This window comes from Pyrus communis, chromosome 13, assembly GCF_041283825.1.
Source record: "Pyrus communis isolate YQ-2024b chromosome 13, ASM4128382v1, whole genome shotgun sequence".
Lineage (NCBI taxonomy): Eukaryota > Viridiplantae > Streptophyta > Magnoliopsida > Rosales > Rosaceae > Pyrus > Pyrus communis.
The window spans coordinates 16,487,972-16,509,979 of NC_142577.1; the positions used below are offsets into that span (position 1 = coordinate 16,487,972).

General features: G+C 37.6%; 2 protein-coding genes across 6 annotated transcripts; both read right to left on the reverse strand.

Moving 5' to 3' along the window:
* Nucleotides 1–2,870: 2,870 nt before the first annotated feature.
* On the reverse strand, nt 2,871–9,679 carry LOC137738099 (putative E3 ubiquitin-protein ligase XBAT35). Of its 2 annotated transcripts, XM_068477701.2 has the most exons (10): nt 9,269–9,679; nt 8,981–9,095; nt 8,275–8,355; nt 8,048–8,136; nt 7,812–7,903; nt 7,498–7,579; nt 4,674–4,776; nt 4,469–4,543; nt 4,106–4,191; nt 2,871–3,810 (listed from the first exon to the last, which is right to left on the reverse strand). In XM_068477701.2, exons 1-10 carry the CDS (start codon nt 9,368–9,370, stop codon nt 3,118–3,120), a joined length of 1,518 nt encoding a protein of 505 aa, XP_068333802.2. In that variant the 5' UTR covers nt 9,371–9,679; the 3' UTR covers nt 2,871–3,117. The 2 variants fall into 2 exon arrangements, with proteins under 2 accessions (XP_068333802.2, XP_068333803.2); XM_068477702.2 differs by lacking the exon at nt 4,469–4,543 and having other exon boundaries at nt 9,269–9,673.
* Nucleotides 9,680–11,628: 1,949 nt separating this feature from the next.
* Nucleotides 11,629–19,453, reverse strand: LOC137738101 (PH, RCC1 and FYVE domains-containing protein 1). Of its 4 annotated transcripts, none has more exons than XM_088683260.1 (11): nt 18,703–19,453; nt 18,085–18,222; nt 17,581–17,965; nt 17,015–17,101; nt 16,802–16,891; nt 16,577–16,663; nt 16,387–16,491; nt 13,500–15,551; nt 13,231–13,377; nt 12,593–13,038; nt 11,629–12,011 (listed from the first exon to the last, which is right to left on the reverse strand). In XM_088683260.1, exons 3-11 carry the CDS (start codon nt 17,626–17,628, stop codon nt 11,840–11,842), a joined length of 3,234 nt encoding a protein of 1,077 aa, XP_088539386.1. In that variant the 5' UTR covers nt 17,629–17,965; nt 18,085–18,222; nt 18,703–19,453; the 3' UTR covers nt 11,629–11,839. The 4 variants fall into 4 exon arrangements, with proteins under 4 accessions (XP_088539386.1, XP_068333808.2, XP_088539385.1 ...); XM_068477707.2 differs by having other exon boundaries at nt 18,085–18,304; XM_088683259.1 differs by lacking the exon at nt 18,703–19,453 and having other exon boundaries at nt 17,581–17,933; nt 18,085–18,409.
* Nucleotides 19,454–22,008: the final 2,555 nt, after the last annotated feature.

Genomic DNA, 22,008 nt, shown 5'->3' on the forward strand with positions numbered 1-22,008 from the left:
TCTCATAAAAGCTTCAACTTTACAAATAATGCATCCCCATCAACATAAAAGAACTCACATTTCTTGATAAAGATAGTTTTGAAGATGATCACAACAATCTTTCATTTTATTATTGTCCATCAAATTCAACCTTTCCAAAGTGAACAAAAACTCAAATATGTCATCATATACTTTATATTCATCAAAACTTTTGTGAATCAATAGCTTGATATTATATAGTGTAATGAACTCTAAGAGATTCCTCCGCTAATTGGGATGACTCATCATCATTCTCATCAAAGTGGCTTTTTGTACGAACTTCACACTTTTCTGGAGACATGAGATCAATTAGTTTTGATATATAATAATATTCTATTTTAGATAGCAAAAATTGTTTGGGGGCCCTTAAATTTTGGGGCCTTGTGCGATTAAACGCTTCACTCTCCCCAAAGTCGCCTTTGATGTGTGGTGCCACCACGACGTCCCCGTTGTAGTGAAAAAGCTAAGCCAATACCAAGAACCTCGATTCATGAAACTTCAGCGAATCAAAGGAGAGGCACTAGAATATGAACGACAAGAGCTTTGGCCACTCGTCAACAAGTATAATCACGAAGGCGAGCTTGGAAACTGTATAGCAAAGCTTCTTGGAGACAAAGTGTAAGGACTTTTGTTAGGGAAGGGATGAAAACTAAAACATGTTGCTTGAGAATAAAGTGTGCTCCTTGGAAGAGGATGGAGGCTTGGGTGTCAAACGAATTGATCATTTTAATAATGCTTGTTTAGCTAAGTTAGGTTGGAAAATTCTTACTAATGAGAATAACTGTTGGGTTCAAATTTAGCCAATTACCCCCTGAACTTTTATAATTAGCCAATTCCTCCCCTAAACTTTAAATTTAACTGATTACCCTCCTGAAATTTTATAAATAGCCAATTTCCCCCTAGCGTTAGAATTTTTAAAAAAATTCATCCAACTTATATCCATCCAATTTTTCATTCTTTTTATCCCCATACGTTTGTCATGTGGTGTCCACATGATCAAAATAGATGGAAAGTGGATGAAAAAAAAATGCAAAATCTAGCGTCAGGGGGGAAATTGGCTATTTATAAAAGTTCGAAGGGGTAATTGGCTAAAATTAAAGTTCAAGTGGGAAATTAAAGTTCATGGGGGGTAATCGGCTAAAATCAAAATTCATAGGAAAAATTGACATCTCTATACAAGTTTAGGGGTCAAATTGACAAATATGCCTTAACCCTAATGATCTTGACCAATGAACAAAAAGGGAAGAAAAACAAAATGGTACTATTATAATATTTTTCGAAGGTAAAAAATAGTAGATTTTTTAGCTAAACTGATCCATGAGATTAGCAAAACTTCTCACTTTGGTCTCTAATAATGAAAATTGATAAAAGTGATCCCAATTTTGTTAGCAGTAAATCATTTTGGTCATTCAGTGAAAAATATGTCAATATCCTCATTTAATTAAAAATGTTGATTTGACAAAATATTCTTAAAAAGATGATCACGTAGTCATTCACATAACAATATAAGAAGTATATTCACAAAATGTCCAACTGAGAAACCAACTCACAAACGTAACTGAATATGTTGTAACAAAGATACCATATCAAATATATATATGCAAATCAGGACCCAAAAAGAGAAAGGAATATATGTGATCATCCAATAGGTTTTGAGGTTGACAACCATGAGTGAGGCCGGCCAACGGCCAACAATTAACTAGGTAGATTCTTAAATATATTATTATTAGTAAGAGGAGATGAAGGTTCAAAATTATTACAATAATTTAGGAGAGGAAGAGTTTTTTAAGATGCTTTTATTCATGTGTGTGCCTCATGGGTTCCTCTTCAATTACTATGTGGCCAATTCGCGAAATTTCATATTTATGATCAGAACAATTCATATTATAAATCCTTCTGTAAAAATTATTTGCACAAAAAATCAATTAAAGATGAGATCGCTTAGTCATCAAACCGTATAAAAATGGATGGATTTATAGAAGAATTACGAACTTATCTATTTGCTACAATTAATTGACCAAACAACCTTAGTTTTAATTGATTTTTTGTACATATGATCTTTACATAATGATTTATTATATGAACGGTTTCTATTATAAGCACGAAATTCTGTGAATCGGGAAGTAAGTGAATTTAGGAGGATCTCCTCAATCTTGAGAAGCCAAGTCTTTTACGAACTTTTATGACACGATTACACCGTTACCACAATATCATATGTCAATCATAAATATTTCTCTTTACAACGTATCATTAATAATAATAAAATGTTATGATAACAATGTATTCGTGTAATGGAGGTACTCTCCATAACTAGATGTCCATATCGAACTATCTTTTCGGCCATTCGCAAATAGAGAACTCTAGAAAAGGAGTGGCAATCAAGGAAAAGTAGCTATTAGCCTTCAACCAAATACTATGTGGCTGACAATCCAAATATTCTTGACATAAATCAAAACATGAGACAGCAATCACAGCATGGTACCCTAAATTTTGTTTCGAATGCTTGGAGTCATGGCAAGTTGGCTCAGCATAATTTGAAACCGGTCCACCATTTCTTCGTTTCTGAATCTCATATCAAACTTTTGCTTCTATTTCTGTGTTTCTGACTTTTTTTCTTTTCGAATATTAATGCCGGAGCATCCAACCCGACGGACCCGAATTGTAAAGGATGGGTTAGGGCGGGTTTGACCTTCCAACCCACCCAAGTTGCAACCCTAATACACAGAGAAGTGAAAAGAGGTCCTCCTCTCATCACAAAGTACATTAAAAGAGTTTGCAAACTGTAACTGGAGAGTAAAATCTCATTAACACCCAATTAGAAATGAATAAAATTTGAGTAGCCAGCCCCAACATTTTTTGGAAAAATGAACTTTATTTACATATACAACTTATAATCAATCATGAAAAAAAATGAACACAGGCTGTCGTCTCGGCGGGACTTAAGAAAACATGGTGAAAGGTAATTAATATGTGGCAACATGTACAAAAACCTCAAGTCACATACAACTTCATCCAAGTACATACTATGATACAAACAAAACAATATTCTTCAAGCTGTTTGTAGTAACAATGTCGAACTTCAATATATTATGGATCACTTCACACAGTGTAAAGCCTTATAACTTGGTCTATCTTGGCTCGACAGACGGGGCAACCCCATTTCTTACCTGTAATCTCCTTCAAACAGGACATGCATCCAGCCATATGTCCACATGGGATGCAAGCTCCTTCAACTGGAGCATCCAAACAAATCACGCATGAACCGCTTTCACCTTTCTTCTCATCAATTTTAGCAGGTGTGCTTTCAAGGCTTGGGGATGGGATATCAATAGGACTGAAATCAATTGATGGATAGTGAATAGGAGCTGCATCTAGACTATCATCTGCAACCGGTGGGGCTGATGGGATTATATCTGAAGTAGGAGCTGTTTGGACGGAAGAGGTATCCTGGATTTCCACCTGCTGAGATGACTCTCCGACTTCGTTACTCTGAGTCCCTGACCACTCGCTGCTACTTACTTTTGAAGCAGCAGCTGCAGTTGGTGCACCACCACCATTGTAACTGTCAGTTCTTGTGGAGGCTCCGGCCCAACCATTATCACTACTGGATGAACTTGCTTCATAGGTAGGGTGTGGATTAGGATGGGATGGTCTCTCCTGCAAAGCAGACTGCATGGAGGCACTAATAGCCATGGTCAACTCTAAATCTTCTGGAGCTGGTGGTGCAGTTGCTGGAGCAGCTGGTGGTGCAGTTGCTGGGGGTTGGCTGTTACCCAAAAATGCAGGACGATCCTGAAAAATTTCACAAATATAATATATGATAGCCTCCCAATCACCACGCAAAAGATAAATGCTTGCTTACTATAAAAGGTACATATTGTCCATTCCCTTTTTTCACTTTTTCATTTCTAGGGGTGGATTTCACATTGAAAAGAAAACGGTCCATATAAATGGATTCAAACATAGCATTTCAAGAAATAATGAGACAAGAACTTGCAAAACACTTCACGTTAAACAATACAACAGGAAAAAGGATGGGAGTTAAAAATGTCATGTATATGTCAGAGAAGGATAAGATGAAATGTACCTGTGGAATTCCTTTGCATGCATTGCAAAACAACTGAAGTTGTTGCTTGTCATTCTCAACTGCAGCTGCAAGTTTGATGCGTGTTTCTGCAAAAGAAGGAATGCATAGTTTGGATGGGATTCTTTGCTGAGCTTGAATGGGATACTAACAAGAGAAACCTAACTCATGGACACGCACAACAATTAAACATCATTTTCTTCCTAGCTAGACGGTAAACCTAATATAGGTCGGAGGGTGGAGGATGGGATCAGTATATTACTGCAGCACTTGATGTGGAAGATATCCAAAATCTTCGGCTAAAGTGCTTCTCAATCACTTCTATGATTTATATTGATTGGAAGTAATTAACGACAACGTACGTACGCCTAAGTTTTTGACGCCTACAACTAGCTTCTCGGGCGATGTACATGCTTCTTCTCCGTATCTTGCCTCTTGGGCCTATGCATGGACATAGAATTCAATTAAAAAGGGGCTAGGAAGTTAATGTGAGATCAATCCCAGATTTATAGCCTAAAGAAATAAGGGTTAAAATTACTCAAACTGAATTATTTTGGAATAAAGGAATTACTTGTGAAGTTATCATGAATCACAACTAATGGATCAGATTGGTGTAACTTTGGTTCTTCCAGATTGACTTTCCACAATGCAATAACTGTTCGCGGTTTGGCGTCCTGCTTATTAAAAAGTTCAATATAAGCACACTAGAAAAATGATAGATGCATCAGTCAACTTACAGCCAAAATTATGCAAAACACAAGTGTGGCCTAGATATATCAATCCGGAGTAGATAAAGATATAGACATACAAGATGCTGGACAGCTAATTCTATCAAAATGTTTGACAATAGGAAGCGAGCTCACAGCATCAATCAAGATAGAATGTACTTGTAAGAACACTAACAATACTGCAGAAGGCCTGAAAATTAAGCTACAAATCACCACATAGCATGAGTCAACTCCGCCTTCTGCACAGTACAAATCAAATAAAAAGGAACCACAGCTATGCTAAGTTGCAAACTGAAGAAGCCAGAACAGAAGGCCAGAATAGACGGCCTCTAGTGACAATTTATAGACCCATAGTATTTGAATATGGTTAAAAATATAAGGTAGTGGGCAAATCGTCGCCACCAGTCATGTAGCAGCAACTGTGGCTGCTAAATGTTAAATGAAACATCGGACATTTCTCTGGAAGAGCCAAAGATGGTAGAACTACATAGCACCAAGGGGAAGCAACAACAATGTCAGGAACCACCTTGGTAACTCAGATGGGAAATGTATTCACCCAAAAGAGACTAAATTTCACAGAAAATAAAGAGTCTTGCTGTCTCCTGGGGGACGGACCTGAATCTCTACTTTGAGAGAGGCTACAAAATAGTTCTCTACCGTGCTAAACTTGAAAGCTTCTCTCCGCAAAGAATCACAGTAGAGATCTGAGAGTAAGAGTTGATAGTGGGATTTTACTTCAGCAATTTAAGTAAATAATGTACTTGGAGGAGGAGGAAAAGTGTTTTTTTTTTTGGGGGGGGGGGGGGGGGGTGGGGGTTGAGGGGGGAGGGAGGGGGAAGAGGCAGTGCCTCGAGAAAGACCATAAACATAAAAAAGAGGAACTCAGGCAGAGGCTGAAAGGTCCTTTCTGAAATAGGACTTCACTTCTAAGGGGCGATCGGCCTCATCATGTAGCGTTCTTTCCATCTTACTTTGAAGCTGGGACCTAAGAGCAACTCTAGCGTGGGAGCCCTCCCCCCAGGCTATTTACTAGTCAATCCACCTAGTGAACAGTAACTGCCCTTAATGAACAGTAACTGCCTTTTGCATCTCCACCGTTGCACTTGAATAGCCATGGCAATAGGCAATAAAATAATAGTTTTTTTTTTTATTTTTTTATAAAATAATAGTATTTTTTCCACAAAACTTGTCTTAACCGTTGCATCTCCACCGTTGATTTCATTTGTTGCTGCTGCCTTTGTCTCTGCTGAAGCGGGTCAACGGAACCCTTTTGTCCTCCCCCACCGGCTTCCTCTGCCAAGCATGCATCAAATCTCACCCCAATTCCTCCCACCCTCTGCAGTGCCAAGCTCTGGAGCTCTGCTTCAGTGTGGCTCTGGAGCGGTTGCCCACTTCCCAAAACATGAGTCCCGGCATGGAGCCCCCCATCTCTAATGCTCTCATGGCCGCCTTGAAGCGAGCTCAGGCTCACCAGCGCCGCGGCTGCCTCAAACAGCAGCAGCAACCTCCGTGGCCCTCAAAAAGCGTGGAGACGTCGTCCTGACGTCAGCCCACGTCAGATTGCCTTTGGGCGCTCGGGCCGGCACGAATCGACGGGCTTGGCGCTCGAGCCTGCTCGGGCTCCCTTGCCAGCCAACGCTGGACTTCCTCCCTCGGGCAATCCAGCCCTGTTCCGGAGCCCGTCCCTCGAGCAGGAGCTCCCGCTGGAGCTGCTCTAAGGAGTAGGGCTGTTCTGTAAACAGATCCAAGCAATCTCAAGATGTCTATTTCGCTCAGGGTGGGGCGATTAACTAGTGATAAAAAATGACTTGTACCAGTTTGTTTTCTCTGAGAGTGTATATCAGTACTTAACATCTTGTCTTTATTATATTATCTTTAATGTTTCAGTCACTATTTTCCTGACTAGGAGTTTTACCCAACTTATAATGACTAGGGTTCAACTTTAATACTTTGTTCATGTTTAGTCATTAAAAGAAATATTGGCTCACCATTTTCTGTTGAGCTATTTGATGGAAAGGAAAATTCTACCATTGGCAATTAAGGGTAAAGGACATCCTAATTCAACAAGGTTTGTTGATGCAATCCCAAGGTGAAGTACCTTCGTTAGGAGTTATGAAAAAAGAAATAATAAATGAACTTATTTTATTTGAATTTGTAATTTGGACAGAGTACTCTGAGTGCATAACATTTCAAATGAGTTAGAAGAAAATCCCGAAGCACTATAAACCAATGTCTTATATATCTCCATTCATAAAAAATAAAAAAAAAAGGCCTGAACTTGGCTATTGAATTGATGCCTTTTATCATCTACATGGCAAAAAAGAATGGAAGGTTCAAGAACGCGTACAATAAAAGCTAAAAACAACATTACTATTGATAGCTAGTTAGCAAACTATACAAATGCAGAGACTTTAGCCATCAGATTAACTCATGCAAGGCATTGTACATGGTTTTTTAATTATTAGATGATTTCTTTTTAAAAAAAAAAAACAAAGAAAAGAAAAGAAAATAATACTGCGAATGTTATCATCTGGAAGCAACCACTCGATGTAGCCTAAATTAAAGTAACTTGAATGCAATGTATGAGTAGAGGCACAATTTAGAAACATTTATAATCATACATAACGCTTAATCTACCTAAGAATATAAGGTTATACATAGAAATACCTGCATGTTAGGGTAAATGGCAAGCTCCAACTTGAAAGGCTTGGTGGGTTTCCGGGAACTACATGGCAAAACAACAACCCAACTGCAAAGTATGCAAAAGTAGGCACACATGCCAAGTGAATTTTCAGACAATTACTCGATCAAAGTTGAAAAGAAAAAAAATTAAACAAGTGACATATAAATTCTTCAAAACAGTTCAAATCAATCAGTCTACATTGCTTAGATAACTTGCTGTGGAGATCATGATTGAAGACAAAATGCAAACAACTACACAGGAATACGTCAAGATGACACCACTTTAACAAAATACTCACACTTTTCTTGAAACCAACTGCGGAGCAAGTACTCCAAGAAATCCAGGACCATAAAACTCCCGCAACCAACCAGAGAATAAGCAAATATGCCTCTACAAACATTGGGAAATGTGTAAAAAGACAAAACCAAGAGAGAAAAAGTGAAGAACTATCAAAAGAAGAAAATGAAATATATTGTAACATCGAAAGTAAGAGATATACATAGATTGGCATTGCATGCTAAAGTTTGAATTTACCTCAATTGCACGGACAACATTCATGTACCCTTTCGCCCTAGCAACGTCAAGAGGACTTTGACAGTCATCGTTCATGATTAAAGCATTTGCTGAAAATTTTGAACAAATTATATATTAACGAAACAAAGAAAGCAGGAAAAAGAATGTGTTTATTATTGTAAAATTGTAAGCCTTATACTCCACTTTAAATAAGACATTTAAACAGATTTAAAGATAGAGTTGCACACCTCCATGCGAAAGAAGTAAATTAACGACGTCTTCTAGGCCTCTTTTAGCTGCATGATGTAGAGGAGTCCCAGCATGACGACCTACTCCGCATTGAGAAAAAGGACAAAAAATGAAAAAAAATTGTTAATGCAAGCCAAAGGTCAAGGTGCATGCATTTATAATAGCATTTTTTAAGAAGACTGCATTACAAGACGAGTTTAATATAAACACAGTAAAACACAACAAATTCTGGGGATAAGAGTGAGATCAGAAAGAATTAAAGAAAGAACAGTTGAAGCATATCTAATCTTAGTGTTCCATTTTCTGCAAGGGAAAACATGTCATTACAACAGTGGTATTTAAGATCTATGGTAGTGATATTTCCATCATGACTGCAGTACGCATGTGGATCCAACTCGAATTCCACATAACTGTGCAAAACTTGGAGGAAGAATTTGGACTAAAACCGTACATTTCAGGCAAAAAGGAGTGGCTACTAACTATAGCCAGGTTACTCTTTTAATACTTTCCGGGTCCTTGGTGACAACTCTACCTTGCCAATTGGTACATTTCTTGGAAATCTATGAACCCAAAATACCAATTTTCTTTTGTATCTTCATTATTCATTCTTACTTTCTTCTCACTATCCAAGTACATAAACAGTAACATAAGAGCAATTCAACTGAGAAGTTATCAAATTGTAATGAATTATGACAGGAAAGGTACCGGGGCGATAGGCGTTAACGTTTGCACCAAGTTCAATCAAGCTTTTTGCAACATTATAGAGCCCAGGATTTATACAGGCCACGATCAAAGGGGTTTTCCCCTCTCTATCAATCCACTGAAAACCAAAATCACCATAAATAATCAAGAATTCATCAACCATTACCCAAAAATCCAAAACTTTCAACAATTATCTCTACCAATTGACAAAACAAAACAAATTATCACTACCAATGATCACAATTTTGATACAGCTTAAACACTAATCGAAAATTAATCTCCTTTAACTACCTCAAGGCCTGCACCATCTCTGCAGAGGGCTTTAATCCCTTCGATGTTTCCATAGCTGACTTGCAGATAGAGCAGTTCGTCTTTCGATTGCTGCTGCCCCATTGAAATCCCGGGAAGAACTGCAATTACCCTTCGTGGGTTTTGAAGCAAACCTTGAAGACCTAGGGTTTTAAATTCAGGAGGAAAATATAAGAAAATTCCGGGAAAATCACGAGTGTTTCCCAGGAAAATGGATGGGAAGTGATGTGCTTTGTAAGAAACTTGTTCAAATTGGAATTTGATATTGCAAGTGGATATCGAAATTAATTGAATTCCTTATCAACGAAGATATAATATACATTAGCTAGAGATTTTATTTTAGAGGAAATTGGGGGAATGATTTCTCAATTTTAATGTAATTGCTATAATACTCTTTTAATTAAAAATTCATGACTAATGTTAAGTTATGGTTTTTTCGTTCAACTTTGTTAAAACGAATCGTGTTGAAAGAATTATTGCTACAATTGGATTAATCTTAAGGACCAGTACTACAATTGGGTTAAAATTGGAGACAACTGCTCCAAATGGATTAATGTTAAGATATCATTTCTCCAATTTGGTTAAAGTCGAGGGATCACTTCTACAATTTTTTTCATTTAGTTTCCCATATTTGTCCATTGATTATGACCTCACGTGTGTGACATGTGATTCATTTTGACAGAAGTTTTGACAGAGTTGACGAAAATGACCATTTTTACAATTTTTTCATTTAGTTTCCTATATTTGCCTCTTGATTATGACCTCACTTGCGGAGCATGTGGCTCATTTTAACAAAAGTTTTAATGGAGTTGACGAAATGGACTATAATTACACGTTTTGATATGTTAAGGTATCAATGGTCAAGAACTTTTAGTTGAGGGAACATTGCTCCAATTGGATTAAAGTTGAGGAATCATTGCAACAATTTTCTTTTTATTTTATTATATCTTTTTTACAAGAAAAATTGGCTAAGAAGATTTTCAAGATCCTTTTGACCCAAAAACACTGGATGAAGGAAACTTTTCCAAAAACGCTACTCTTATCACATATTTAAATCGAAATATGTTATTTTTATCTTCTCTATAATAGAGATGAGACTCACGTGTATTGTGGGTCTTACCACTATTATATTACAGAAGTGATACAAATATGTAGTAGGTATAGTAGCATAATGAATAAATTATCGTGTTAAAATAAGATGCAATTATTATACCGTGGGAATCAAACTTGCTCTAAAATATATTGATATGATTATTTTTTATCATTATAGTAAAATGTTATTTGATAAGCAAAGTTGGAATACTCTTTCAACTAATATAATAAGGATAATGCGAGGAAGATAAAACTTTTAATAACAAATAGCATAGAAGTTGATGACTGAATTTTTACTTGGTGACATGTTATTTGGTTTGCAAATTTGGTTTAAGAATTTGATCCTCCTAACATCTATATAATAAAAGTGAAATAAGAGTCTACCAATCATTTTCTAGAGCTTGAACTTTGAACACATATTTTCAATAATAATTGGCTATTACTGATCAAGACAGGAAATGAATTAGATAAAATGGAATCAAATTGCGTGTCATGAATCTTGAGAAATAAGAACATGTAATCTAATAAATTAATGAGAAAGAAAATAATATTTGTAACTCGTAACAGGCAAGTTCGCAGTTGTTCCCGTCCCTGTCAAGGAAGATGCCAACCATACGAACACGAATTAACAAGTTCAACACTCAACTACTAATATCATTGTTTGTTAGCCCAATACATTATCAAGATGAAGGTGCTAGCGATCTAGACACAATAATTGATTGGTTTGTCGAATAAATATTTATATTGTCAAACTGTAGATTCGGATTATGCATTAAAACAATAATCAACATGTTGGTTCAAAAAGTTATTTAAGATTGTCTTCGGAAAAGTCATATCTCCAATTTAATTGCTATCTAGACACAATTGTCGAATAAATATTTATATTGTCAAACTGTAGATTCGGATTATACATTAAAACAATAATGAACATGTTGGTTCAAAAAGTTATTTAAGATTCTTTTCTGAAAAGTCATATCTCCAATTTAATCTCCGAGTAAAAGAATTTCAATTCTAAACTCAACTCATAAATTACATTTATCACTATACATTATTTAATAATATCAACTACTATGCGCAGATGTGGGTTAATCTAGTCGGTCAAGGTTGTGTGGGTGTGCCTGTCCCCTTCATCAAGGTTGTGTGCGTGTGCCTTCCCCAAGAAAATTAGAATACCGCGTTGTGAAAAACAGAAAAACAAACCACAATGGATGAAAATAATGATATTGAAGCTCTTCTTTTTAATGGAGGAGTAGAAATCCTCTCAATAATTCCCCTAGAAAAAAAAAAAAAAAAAAAAAAAAAGGAAAAGAAAGAAGAACAAGGATGCCGCTCTATTTTGTTCTGTTCTTAACAAAGATAAGTTTACACCTAACTGATTCATACACTGCCATTCTATAGCAGATCCTTTGATCCTACTAACCAAATTTCTAAACCATACTGTTAAGAGACTAAGTTATAAAACTAAGTCGGGGAAGCTGCGGCTGCCTCGCTGTTTTCCTCGGGCGGAATAGGACTGCTGGGTGGTGGTGCACTCGGAGCAGGACTTGCATTCGGCTGACTATATCTCCTAAGCAGCCTATCTTTGTTGTTTTTCCACCATGCTTCTGCCTGTTCCGAACTAAACTTCCGTTTGCTGCAGAAAATATTGGAGACCGGTGTGAGAAAATGAAAAGAGAACAGCATTGAAATGATCCAAGACTTGGTTGTGCGTACGCTTATCCTCAATAAATTTAGCTTATGGAAATAAATGGAACAGAAACAACTAATTTAGAACTAGTTTTGTTACAATCAGTATGCGTACAAGTGTAGCTCGTAAACTTGATATACATTGTTGATCAGTTCGCAAACAACTTAAACATTTGAGATCCATTAGTTGTAACATGGCACCATAGCTTGTTAGACAGCGATCGAACCCGTAAGTTTAAGCTGTTAGACAACGAATCAACATTATATATCGAGCTAACACTTTGACTCACGGGTTGCACGTGGACAGGCAGAGAAATGAAGACACAAATAAAAACATAGGTGCAGTCCCAGTCCGCACCTTGAAAATGAAGAAAGCAGTGAGGAATGTGGATTGAAATATTTAAACTCAGGACCTTGTGCAACAAGAGCTCTGATACCATGTTAGACCACCATTGAACCCGCTCAAGGGTCCAGTGGCCGTCTAACACAAACATATAATTACTGAATGTTGCAAGATAAAACATTTACCTGAATTTAACACGCTTAAAAACCCGAATACCATTTTTTAGTTGAAGGAGAGTTACATAAACGCCCGGTTCAAATTGTTCAATGACTTCCTTTTGTCCTGTCCGTGACATTGATGATTCTGGTGACCTTGAGCGGTTTTGAGGTCCAGCATCCGCAAAGTCTTCTGATCTGTTGTCTACCGTCCGCAACGTTGATGATTCAGGTGACCTCGAGTGGTTTTCTGAGCTGTTTTGCGGTTCAGCCTCTGCAGAGTCTTCTGCTTTGTTGTCTTCCATTCTAGAAGACTCAACAACCAAGGAAGTTCTATCGGTTGCATAGTGCTGGTCAAGCTCTGAGCTTGGCCTTCCAATATTCATGTTCATAAAATCCTCAGCTTGCGTACGCAATGCTTTGAAAGTATTGCTGTTAGAAATCTCAGGAGGTATCTTGTCTTCCCATTCCCTCATCTGCAAGGTAAAGAAAGAACGGAAAGCACACAGAACATCAGCATATTTCACCAATAACTGAATCAACGAGGGCAGGGCCACAAAAAAAGTCGTTCATTTTCTTTTCCACCCCATTATTATTCTGTCAATGGAGATGTCATGCCACACAGAACGCCTATAAAGAGTGACATTGCAATATTAAGTTTTATAAACCTGTTCCGTGATGGACTTGACGAGTTCTTTGGCAGCTCTGCACTTCAAGTATCGGTCATCGGCTAATGAGCCAGCTTCTTTCGCATGTTTACGTAGTTTCTTTATCTCTACCTCTTGAGCATCACACTTCTGCTTCAGACTTTTAACCTGAAGTAAAGAGAGGAAAGTTTACCCAAGGAAAGGCGTCTTGATTTTGACATTTCTATACCACAAGACAATATAATGAGGCAACCAAAAATGTTAATTTTCGAAAGGTGTTAAATTAGTACCTGGTTTTGCAACTTTGATACTTCTTGAGTCAGAGTGTCATTTGTCCTCTTAAGACTGTCAATAACACTCCTAGAGAATATAGGAGTTGTAGACCGGGGAGGACTAGGTCTCCTTGAATATGGTGAATTAGATCTCGAATTGGGCTGAGATGGCGTTGTCATGACAGGCTTCAAAGCGTTTTGCAGTGCACTCAACGAACTTGGAAATGCAATATCTTTAAGTTGTAAAAAGGATGGAACTTGGGAAGACCTGACTATAGAAGGGGATTCGGATCTAACACCACCAGGCTTCATGGACTTGACCTCAAGGTATATAACGGGTTCTATAGAGGGAGAGAGAAGAATCCTTGAAGATTTCACCTCTACTCTACTTAGTAAATCCCTGCTATCCATTGAGCGTGTGACCCTAGATCTCCTACTAACACTGGAAGCATTACCAGCTTCAGCAGCTTTAAGTTTCGCATAACAAGCATCACATACACGATGAGGTTTTCCAGGAGTCGGGGCCAAAGCTGCCCTCAGTGCTTTCTTGGAACTACAAGCATGGCAATGGACTAGTCCACAGTTATAACAGTTATGCCTCTTTCTAGTAAAACCAAATGTCTGTCGACAACCTGAGCAAATTGATTGATCAGCTCCAGAGACCCACTTATGGATGCATATACTAGCTGTGAAGTTTGAGCCGCACGATATGCTTTTCACATGCCTATCTTTCAGGGCTTCAACCAAAGTTGGAGTTTTCCGGTCTTCTGTGTCCCCGTGTCCCAGTCTTCCATTAGCACCTTTTCCCCAAGTGAACACTTCACTTCTTGATGTCAGGACAGCAACATGATATGACCCACAAGATATTTCTTCGACAAACTCACCAACCAATCGATCCTGTACTAAACAAGGTACTTTCCCAACAGAACTTGGATTGCCTAGCTGGCCATATGCAGTTCCGCCCATGGTAAACACATGACCTGATGTGGTGAGGGCAATAGTCATAGTGTGTCCACATGCTAGCTGGTGGAAATTATAGTCGATAAGTGAAGAAACACAGGTGGGAAGCAGATAAGTTTCCTTGATTTCGTGACCCAAACGATGTTTGTCACCATCGCCCCAGGTGAACAACTTACGAGATGAAGCATTTGTACCAGACTGGCCCATAACTTCTACAATAGCTGCAGTATGCCAAACTCCGCATGCTACTTTTATAGTCTTTAGTCCATTCAACGACTGTACCTCCCTTGGATACGGAACACTCTCTCGATCTCCATGGCCCAAAACACCGAACGCTCCATCTCCATATGTAAATAGCTTTCCATTCGAAGTTGCTAAAGCTGAATGCCATGTGCCACATGCAACAGATAGAACCTGAAGTCCTTCTAAAGGACCAGTAACCCTTTTAGGTATCCAGTGGCTAACATCAGTTCCAAGACCAAGAAGTCCAGCATTATGTGTACCATCACCCCACGTAAACAAATCACCTGATGTAGATACAGCACATGTGTGGTACTCACCACATGCAACAAATTCAATGTTATTAATTGCGAGGAACTCAACAAGGCGAGGACGACTAAAATCTCTATCAATCCCATGACCGAGTCTTCCACCCGATTCCTCTCCCCAGGTGAAAACCTCCCCTTGCCTTGTTACAAGAGCAACATGTCGCACACCACAAGCTATCTGCTGAACATCGAGAACAACATTCGACTCCAAGGGCTTTGGAATCAGCACATCGAGTTTTTTAGAGATTGAATTCACAGACCCATCAGGTCCATTTCCATCAGACCAGATCTCTCCCCACACATAAACATCTCCTAGCGATTCTATATCATCATGTCCAGACCCTCCACTTGAACAGCTAGGAATGCTTGAAACACTAATTCGAAAACCATCTCCTGCACTTGTTCTTAGTTGCATATTTGCACGTTCTGAACCCACATCTGAGCCTGTCAAATTCACTGATTCACGAGAATCAACAGATACCCTACCACTGGCAATGCTTGACGTGAACTCTAAGGTCGCACCAAATGGACGGCTGTGAACAGATTCAGCAGAGTCTTGCAACTGAAGGGAAAGCAAACAACTACGTTGAATCTTCTCAAAACATATTAATGCAGAACAATTATGAGTGGATCAAGACAATCGCGTTACATATACTTTGTGAATTTTAGTGCTGGCGGTTTCTCATAATGCATGAATTGTACGAAGGAAACCACCAAATATGTTTACAAAGTTCTCATTACAGATTTCATGGAATTTGAACTATTCTTTTATTTACATAACTGAAATTCAGGTAGCTCTGTATGTCAAATCTTATCTGCAAGAAAAATTAATCTTCCTGAAAACGGTGAGGGCCATCTTTCATCTGCAATTGCTAGACATCCCATACTATTCTACCTCCTGTATAGTTTTTCCCCTTTTTTTAAAAGGCTTGAGAGGCACAAATCTGCATCTGTCATCTCAGAGTTCTAATGATTTGCTACAATTTATTGTATCAGTAAATTGTTCATATAACTTTTACTAGAGGACGGAACTTTATTACATATTGCGTAACAGTTCTTTTTTTAGTTCATGCTGATGAATATTGAATGTTCATTAGAACATCACCAAGATTACTGCTAATTATATATTTTAGTAAACAGAAGAATAAATGGCAGCCAATTGAATATATAAATATTAGGATTGTCAGGCAATTTCGGAGCAGATATTTTCTCAACCATCTCCAGGTAACTTCACAAGAAATATTCAGCCCTTTTCGAAGGCAAAACTCATATAAACTAACCTATTACAATCTCAACATAATTAACCATTCAAACGATAAGAAAGAACTAGGAAACCATAAAAAAAAAGTACAAGCATAAGCAGTTACGAATGCATTTTTTTTAAATTGGAAACTTACATCAGAAATATCACTCTGACTACGTCTACTACGCTCTTTTCCTGATGTAATTAGCGCCTTAAGGCCAGCAAACCATATCTCTGCCTCAGCTTTGTCCTTGCAGATCTATAAAGAGGATTGCCGAGTTTAAACTTTTCTGCTAAACTGGCTGTAACAGAAAAACTTGAAACTAACACTTGATTTTACTTACCAGATCAAGTGTTCGTTCACCGTTCTTATATAGAAGAGAAAATGACAAGTAATCCTTTTCTGGGCGCAAATACCTTCTAAACACAGCCTATAAAGAAGCAGTAGAAGTATTTATTCCATCAAGTAGGACACAAAAGTGGTTCATAATTATATACTGAAACGCACAATTACTGAGTTGAAACACAAAAATATTGATTAGTTCTTGGTAGTGGAGTATTAAACTCACTGTTCTCTGTCCGGGGATAATTCGAGAGACAGAAGCTAATTTCAGAGTACGTTCTTCTCCATGTGAATACCAGATTAGTGTAGTTTCATCCTGTTAAAGATACGAAAAATGAAGCCATTCAAGCAGTTAAGATATCTAGTAATGATCGTGGAGATGCGCAGCAGGAAGAAGATGTAAGATTAAAAACATCCTAATGTAAGGGAAACTACTCACAGTAGAAATTCTGAATGGAAGAAGTTTTGGCTTTCCTTTCCGGCTATACTTGATTAACTGGGAACCTCTTTTTAATGCAATGAGTGCCTTCATGAGAGAGAGAGGAATATTAGGTGAAAAGTATTGCCAAATCACACAGAGATCAAAATCTTGAATATATATGTTTAACCATATCAAAGTGAGTGTGTGAAAGGGTGTAGTCTGCAGAAAGGGCAACATTTTCACCGCTAGGAAGTTGGAAACTGAACTTCTACACAGATATTGGGTTTTTATTAATTCCCTTCGCGAATTGAAAAGAAAATTGTTCGAGTAATGCAGGTAACTTTGATATACATATGCGTTAATCTACGTAAGATGGTTATAAGTTATAACTGTATCGTCATAAAATAACAGCCAGACCAAGATTTCATTCAGTTACCGTCTTTTCAGAAAGAAAACTCAACAGGGAAAAGCACAAAATATATGGAAACCCGAAAGTGTACGAGGTCTCATTGTTTTCTAGGCAAACAAAAACAAACACCAAATAATCTAAAGGAAAAGAAAGAGGGCAGTGATGGGAAACTGACCTGTTCAGTATCACGTTCATAATTCCCATAGCTAGCAGGATCTGCCATTCCATCTGAAACTTTCGTAAGGAATTAAACGCCGAAGAAGAAGCAAGCTCAACCGACAACTGCATCGGCGACTTCCCTTCACCAGTCTTCATAGAGGAATATGCTTTCTTCCACTTTGGCCTCTCATCAAATTCCTAGTGCCCTTCTAAACAAGAACCATATACATTCCCAAAACAAAAAACTTGGGAACCTCAATCGGGTCATAAACTTGTTGGAAATCAATAGCTTCTTCAGTTACAAATTGGCCCTCGTGAAAAATTCTCGAGGAAGTCGATCGAACAGCCTCAGATATTCACCGTAAAATTCTGCATAAGATGTGAATATTGAGTTTCTGAGCCTGAAAACGACACAGATCAATCAGAGAGAGAGAGAGAGAGAGAGAGAGAGAGAGAGAGAGAGAGAGAGGAAAGAGAGAGAGGGAGGAGTGGGAAATGAGAGGGCAGTAAGCGATCTCACATGTTTAGGGAAGTTTGCAGCTCAAAAGAAAAGAGGGCGAGATATTGGCGCGCCTCTTTCTCTTCATCCACGTCCCACCAACGAGTTAAACTACTTTTCAAAAATATTAAATTAAAAATTATTACTCCCAATCTGATTCTGCCACGTGGTTTGATTTGAGAAGTGAAGGAAAAACAGTTGCAGATGGAAGAAGACTACAACAAATTTGGCGATGATACTTCTGCAAAACAAATTGAACAGACTGTTGAAGGTGCACGGGTATCTTCGGTTGCAATCCCTTGCCAAGAACTCAAAGGACTCTCTTTCGTCGAGTCACAAAATTTACTCAAAGAACTTGTAACTCAAGTAGTTTAGACTTAGCGTATTTACACTTAATTCTCCCTTGTATCAGACAAAAGGGAGCATAACATTGGATTAATTTTAAACACGATGCAATTGCATGAATCCAACACAGCATGAAATTCGCAGATCAAAATTGACAATCTCCGAACTTTCTATCACTAACTCTTGATATATAGAGATCCAGCTCTCATTGGTTTAAAGGGGGAATAAAAAAACGAAAACAACACTTTTATGCACATTAGAGGAAAATACAGTAAGGCAAAGCAAGAAGGATACATAATCATCCCAAAAGGGAAGTTGAGGCGTTGTCCTGTCATGGGTAGTTGGTGACCGCAAATCGGAAGCATTGACCTTCGATCGTCATCTAAACCAGATGTGTCAAGAAACGTAATAATTACACTTCCTAAGGCGACTTTTTCTTCCAAAGGGTAGATTCTTTGTATCTCTTGAAAATCTCTTCAATATCAGCCACCACTTCCGGTGGCAAGGGCCTCTCAGTCAACAGAAAATCACCATGTTTTCTTTCAGTTGGTTGACAGAAGCGGCACCAACTATTGAACTTGTCACAAATGGACGACGGTCCCTTACAAATCCAAGTGCAATCTGAACTGGAGTTAGCCTGTACTTCTTGCGTATCTTGATCTACGTTATTGTTGCTTACTGAAATACAGAAACAAGTAATATTTAGGCAGGCAACCAACCAGTAATGAAATTATCCTCAGCAATTCATATTCAAAACATAAATAACTCATCAAGAAGGGAAAACAACTTATGTCCTAACTACTAGGCCTTTCATTGCAATATTTTTATTAAGCTTCGGATTTGCTATCTATGTACTTTCCCGCTCGTTGATCCACCAGCCAGTGAAGAGTAAGACAGTAAGCCAATCTTGTTATTTTGTGGGTGGCAGACTTCAACAAGACCAACTGCAAAAAATCGACAAAAGAATTACAGACTCATTAGGTTAAGAAAATGAGATTGGAAAAACGAGGAGGGAAAGGTACATGTCGCATCATACGCATCTCTGTCTTACTTCTCAACACATAATACGAAGGTGCCGACAATAAAAGAAACAGGTTGGAATCTGGATGGAAAACACATAATACAAGGGTGCCGACAATTAAAGAAACAGGTTGGAATCTGGATAGAAAGCTCAACCATGCCGACATCCACCAAATAAGAAGATATCGGTCAAGCAAATATAAGTTAGCACTCAAACAAGTCAAATCTTGTAATGTCAACAAGATCGAAATCTGTAATGGGTTCCGGTAAAATTTAATTGGTAAATATCGTCGATATTCATTGACTTTTTCTAAATCGATCCTGGTTTTTCGGATATTTTGACGGAAATATCGATAATTCCGTGAATATTTTAAATATTGTGTCAAGCTGTTTAATATTATGTGAAAAAATGGTAAGTCTGTGACTTTTTTACTCCTCAGATACGTGACTTACTTTCAAAATGGGTTCTACTAGCAGACTAATTATTTTTGTTTTGGATACTGAATCTTTCGTAGTCCTTCAACTTTAGTTGCATTTACAAATCCATATGAAGTTTCATTGGAAACACCAAGTAGCGTACCTATGCAGTTCGAAAAGTTTCAAGCAGTTAATAGTGTGAAGGCACATCTCGTGTAACACAAATTACAATCACACAATCATTTGAGAATGTAGCATGTTAAGCTTGTAGAAGTGTGGAGTTTGGTCGATAAAATTACCAATGAATTTGTATTAAATCTATGTAATCCGTGCCAAGGCGCTTTACGCTTTTCTCTACACATTCTCTAATGTTTGCAGCATCCACCCGCAAAACCGTGGCATTGTCAAGCAAATAACTTGACCCCTCTGAATACCCATTCGCTTTTGTTCCCAAAACAACCTATTTGCAAACATATTATGTACCTTAGCACGTTATGTTATCAGTATTAAACTGCAAATCAGACAGCGCATTAATATAATTGCACCTCATCCACAAGAATCCTAAACAAAATCTCACAACATAACATTTCAAACTATCAAATACTTTATCGCGGAGTTGAGACTTAAGCCAACTGGCAATGTGGCGATAAGTGTTTCCCTGTGTCTCCTCCTTCATGGGAATTGGGTACTGCAACAACAAAGATTCAAACTTTAATCAAAACCGAGACCAAACGAAACGAAACAAAGCACAATTGAGGCCATTAATTAACCAAGCAATTCACAAGGTCTCACTATTAGAGAATAGGATCCCACATCGGTCATGTAACAAAATAATATACAATTACTATATGAGAGTTTCCACCACTAATACCACCGAGATCTTTTGTCATAAAACCTAGTACCTAGTAATAGGTAGTTAAGTTTGAACAATATTGATTATATTAATGGTAAACCATGTCACTCGCGGCCTCGGCAGTGTCGAAAGCATTAATCCCATTTTCAACTGCGTAGAGAATCTCGTGAGCTTTTATCTCAGTGTTTGGCTCACTGAAAGTCATGGTGTGGAGAGTGATTTCGCTAATTACAAGGTCCGAGTCATCAAGCTTCCTGTACTGCAACGAGGTATTAAGGATTCTCTAATCTCCAGTTCTTTGTATATTGATTTGTATAAAAGAGAATTCGCTAAATATATAAAAAGATTTATTTTCACATCAAATATCATTAAAAATTAGTATCAAAAGAAAATAAATACACAAACATTATTTAAACATTACACGATTCACGTTTTTAGACACAAATGTATTAAATGTTTGCAGTCAAGAGTTTAAGATTGAGAGTGAAGAACAATAAAACTTGATGATCAAGAGAGTAAATAACAATAAAACTTGATTGACGAGTATAATAAATTCAATGCCAATTGTTTCTCTTGTGTTATTTTTCTTTCTAAAATCAACATCACACTAACGAATTGCATATTAAAATAATTCATTGAATAAAAAGTTATTGAAAAGAAAAATATAAAATTCAAGGTTTTGATTACTTTAAAATACAATTTTTAAGACCATATGATAGTTGACTTCAACATTCAATAGAAATAGAGAGAATGAGAAGTTGGTTTAAACATTCGATAAAAATGGAGAGAATGAGAATTTGAAAGAAAAAAAAATTGCAAAGAGACTTGAGTTTTATAACTTTATATGCATTTGGACAGATGGATTAGGAGTTGGATAGATGGATTGACAGTAAATTTGAAAAACAAGAAAAATTAAGAAAAATCTAATGACTGAAAGGTAGCTTCGTGTTTCGAACTGAACATTCCAAAGAAAAATGAAGCCAACATTTCCACTACACTAACAAATGAATTATGATATTTCTTACGTTTTTTTTTTTTTTTTTTTTTGTATTTATATGTTAATTACAGAATATAAATTTTTTTTGGAGCCCTTCTGAAGTGGGGGCGGGCTACCCTTAGGGTTGGCCCTGGTCTTGCTTGGCATCAGAGGTGACAGTTGCCTTGATGATAGAGCTCCTCCGCCGCCGGAAGCTTCTGGCTCTACTTTTGCGAGGTGAGAAAGGCGGTGGAGCACAAAGCCATGGCGACGGATCAGAATTTCTTGCTCCATTGCTAACTCATTGAAATCCAACTGTTGCAAAAGATCAATG

Coding starts and splice junctions, on each gene's coding strand:
- LOC137738099 (XM_068477701.2), bottom strand. CDS start 9,370: ATGGGGCAGCAGCAATCGAAAGACGAACTGCTCTATCTGCAAGTCAGC. Junction 7,904..8,047: donor ATGTTGTCCGTGCAATTGAG/GTAAATTCAAAC, acceptor CAATGTTTGTAG/AGGCATATTTGCTTATTCTC. Junction 3,811..4,105: donor CATGCAAAGGAATTCCACAG/GTACATTTCATC, acceptor GAAATTTTTCAG/GATCGTCCTGCATTTTTGGG.
- LOC137738101 (XM_088683260.1), bottom strand. CDS start 17,628: ATGGCAGATCCTGCTAGCTATGGGAATTATGAACGTGATACTGAACAG. Junction 17,102..17,580: donor ATGAACGTGATACTGAACAG/GTCAGTTTCCCA, acceptor TCTCTCATGAAG/GCACTCATTGCATTAAAAAG. Junction 16,664..16,801: donor TTATCCCCGGACAGAGAACA/GTGAGTTTAATA, acceptor GCTTCTTTATAG/GCTGTGTTTAGAAGGTATTT.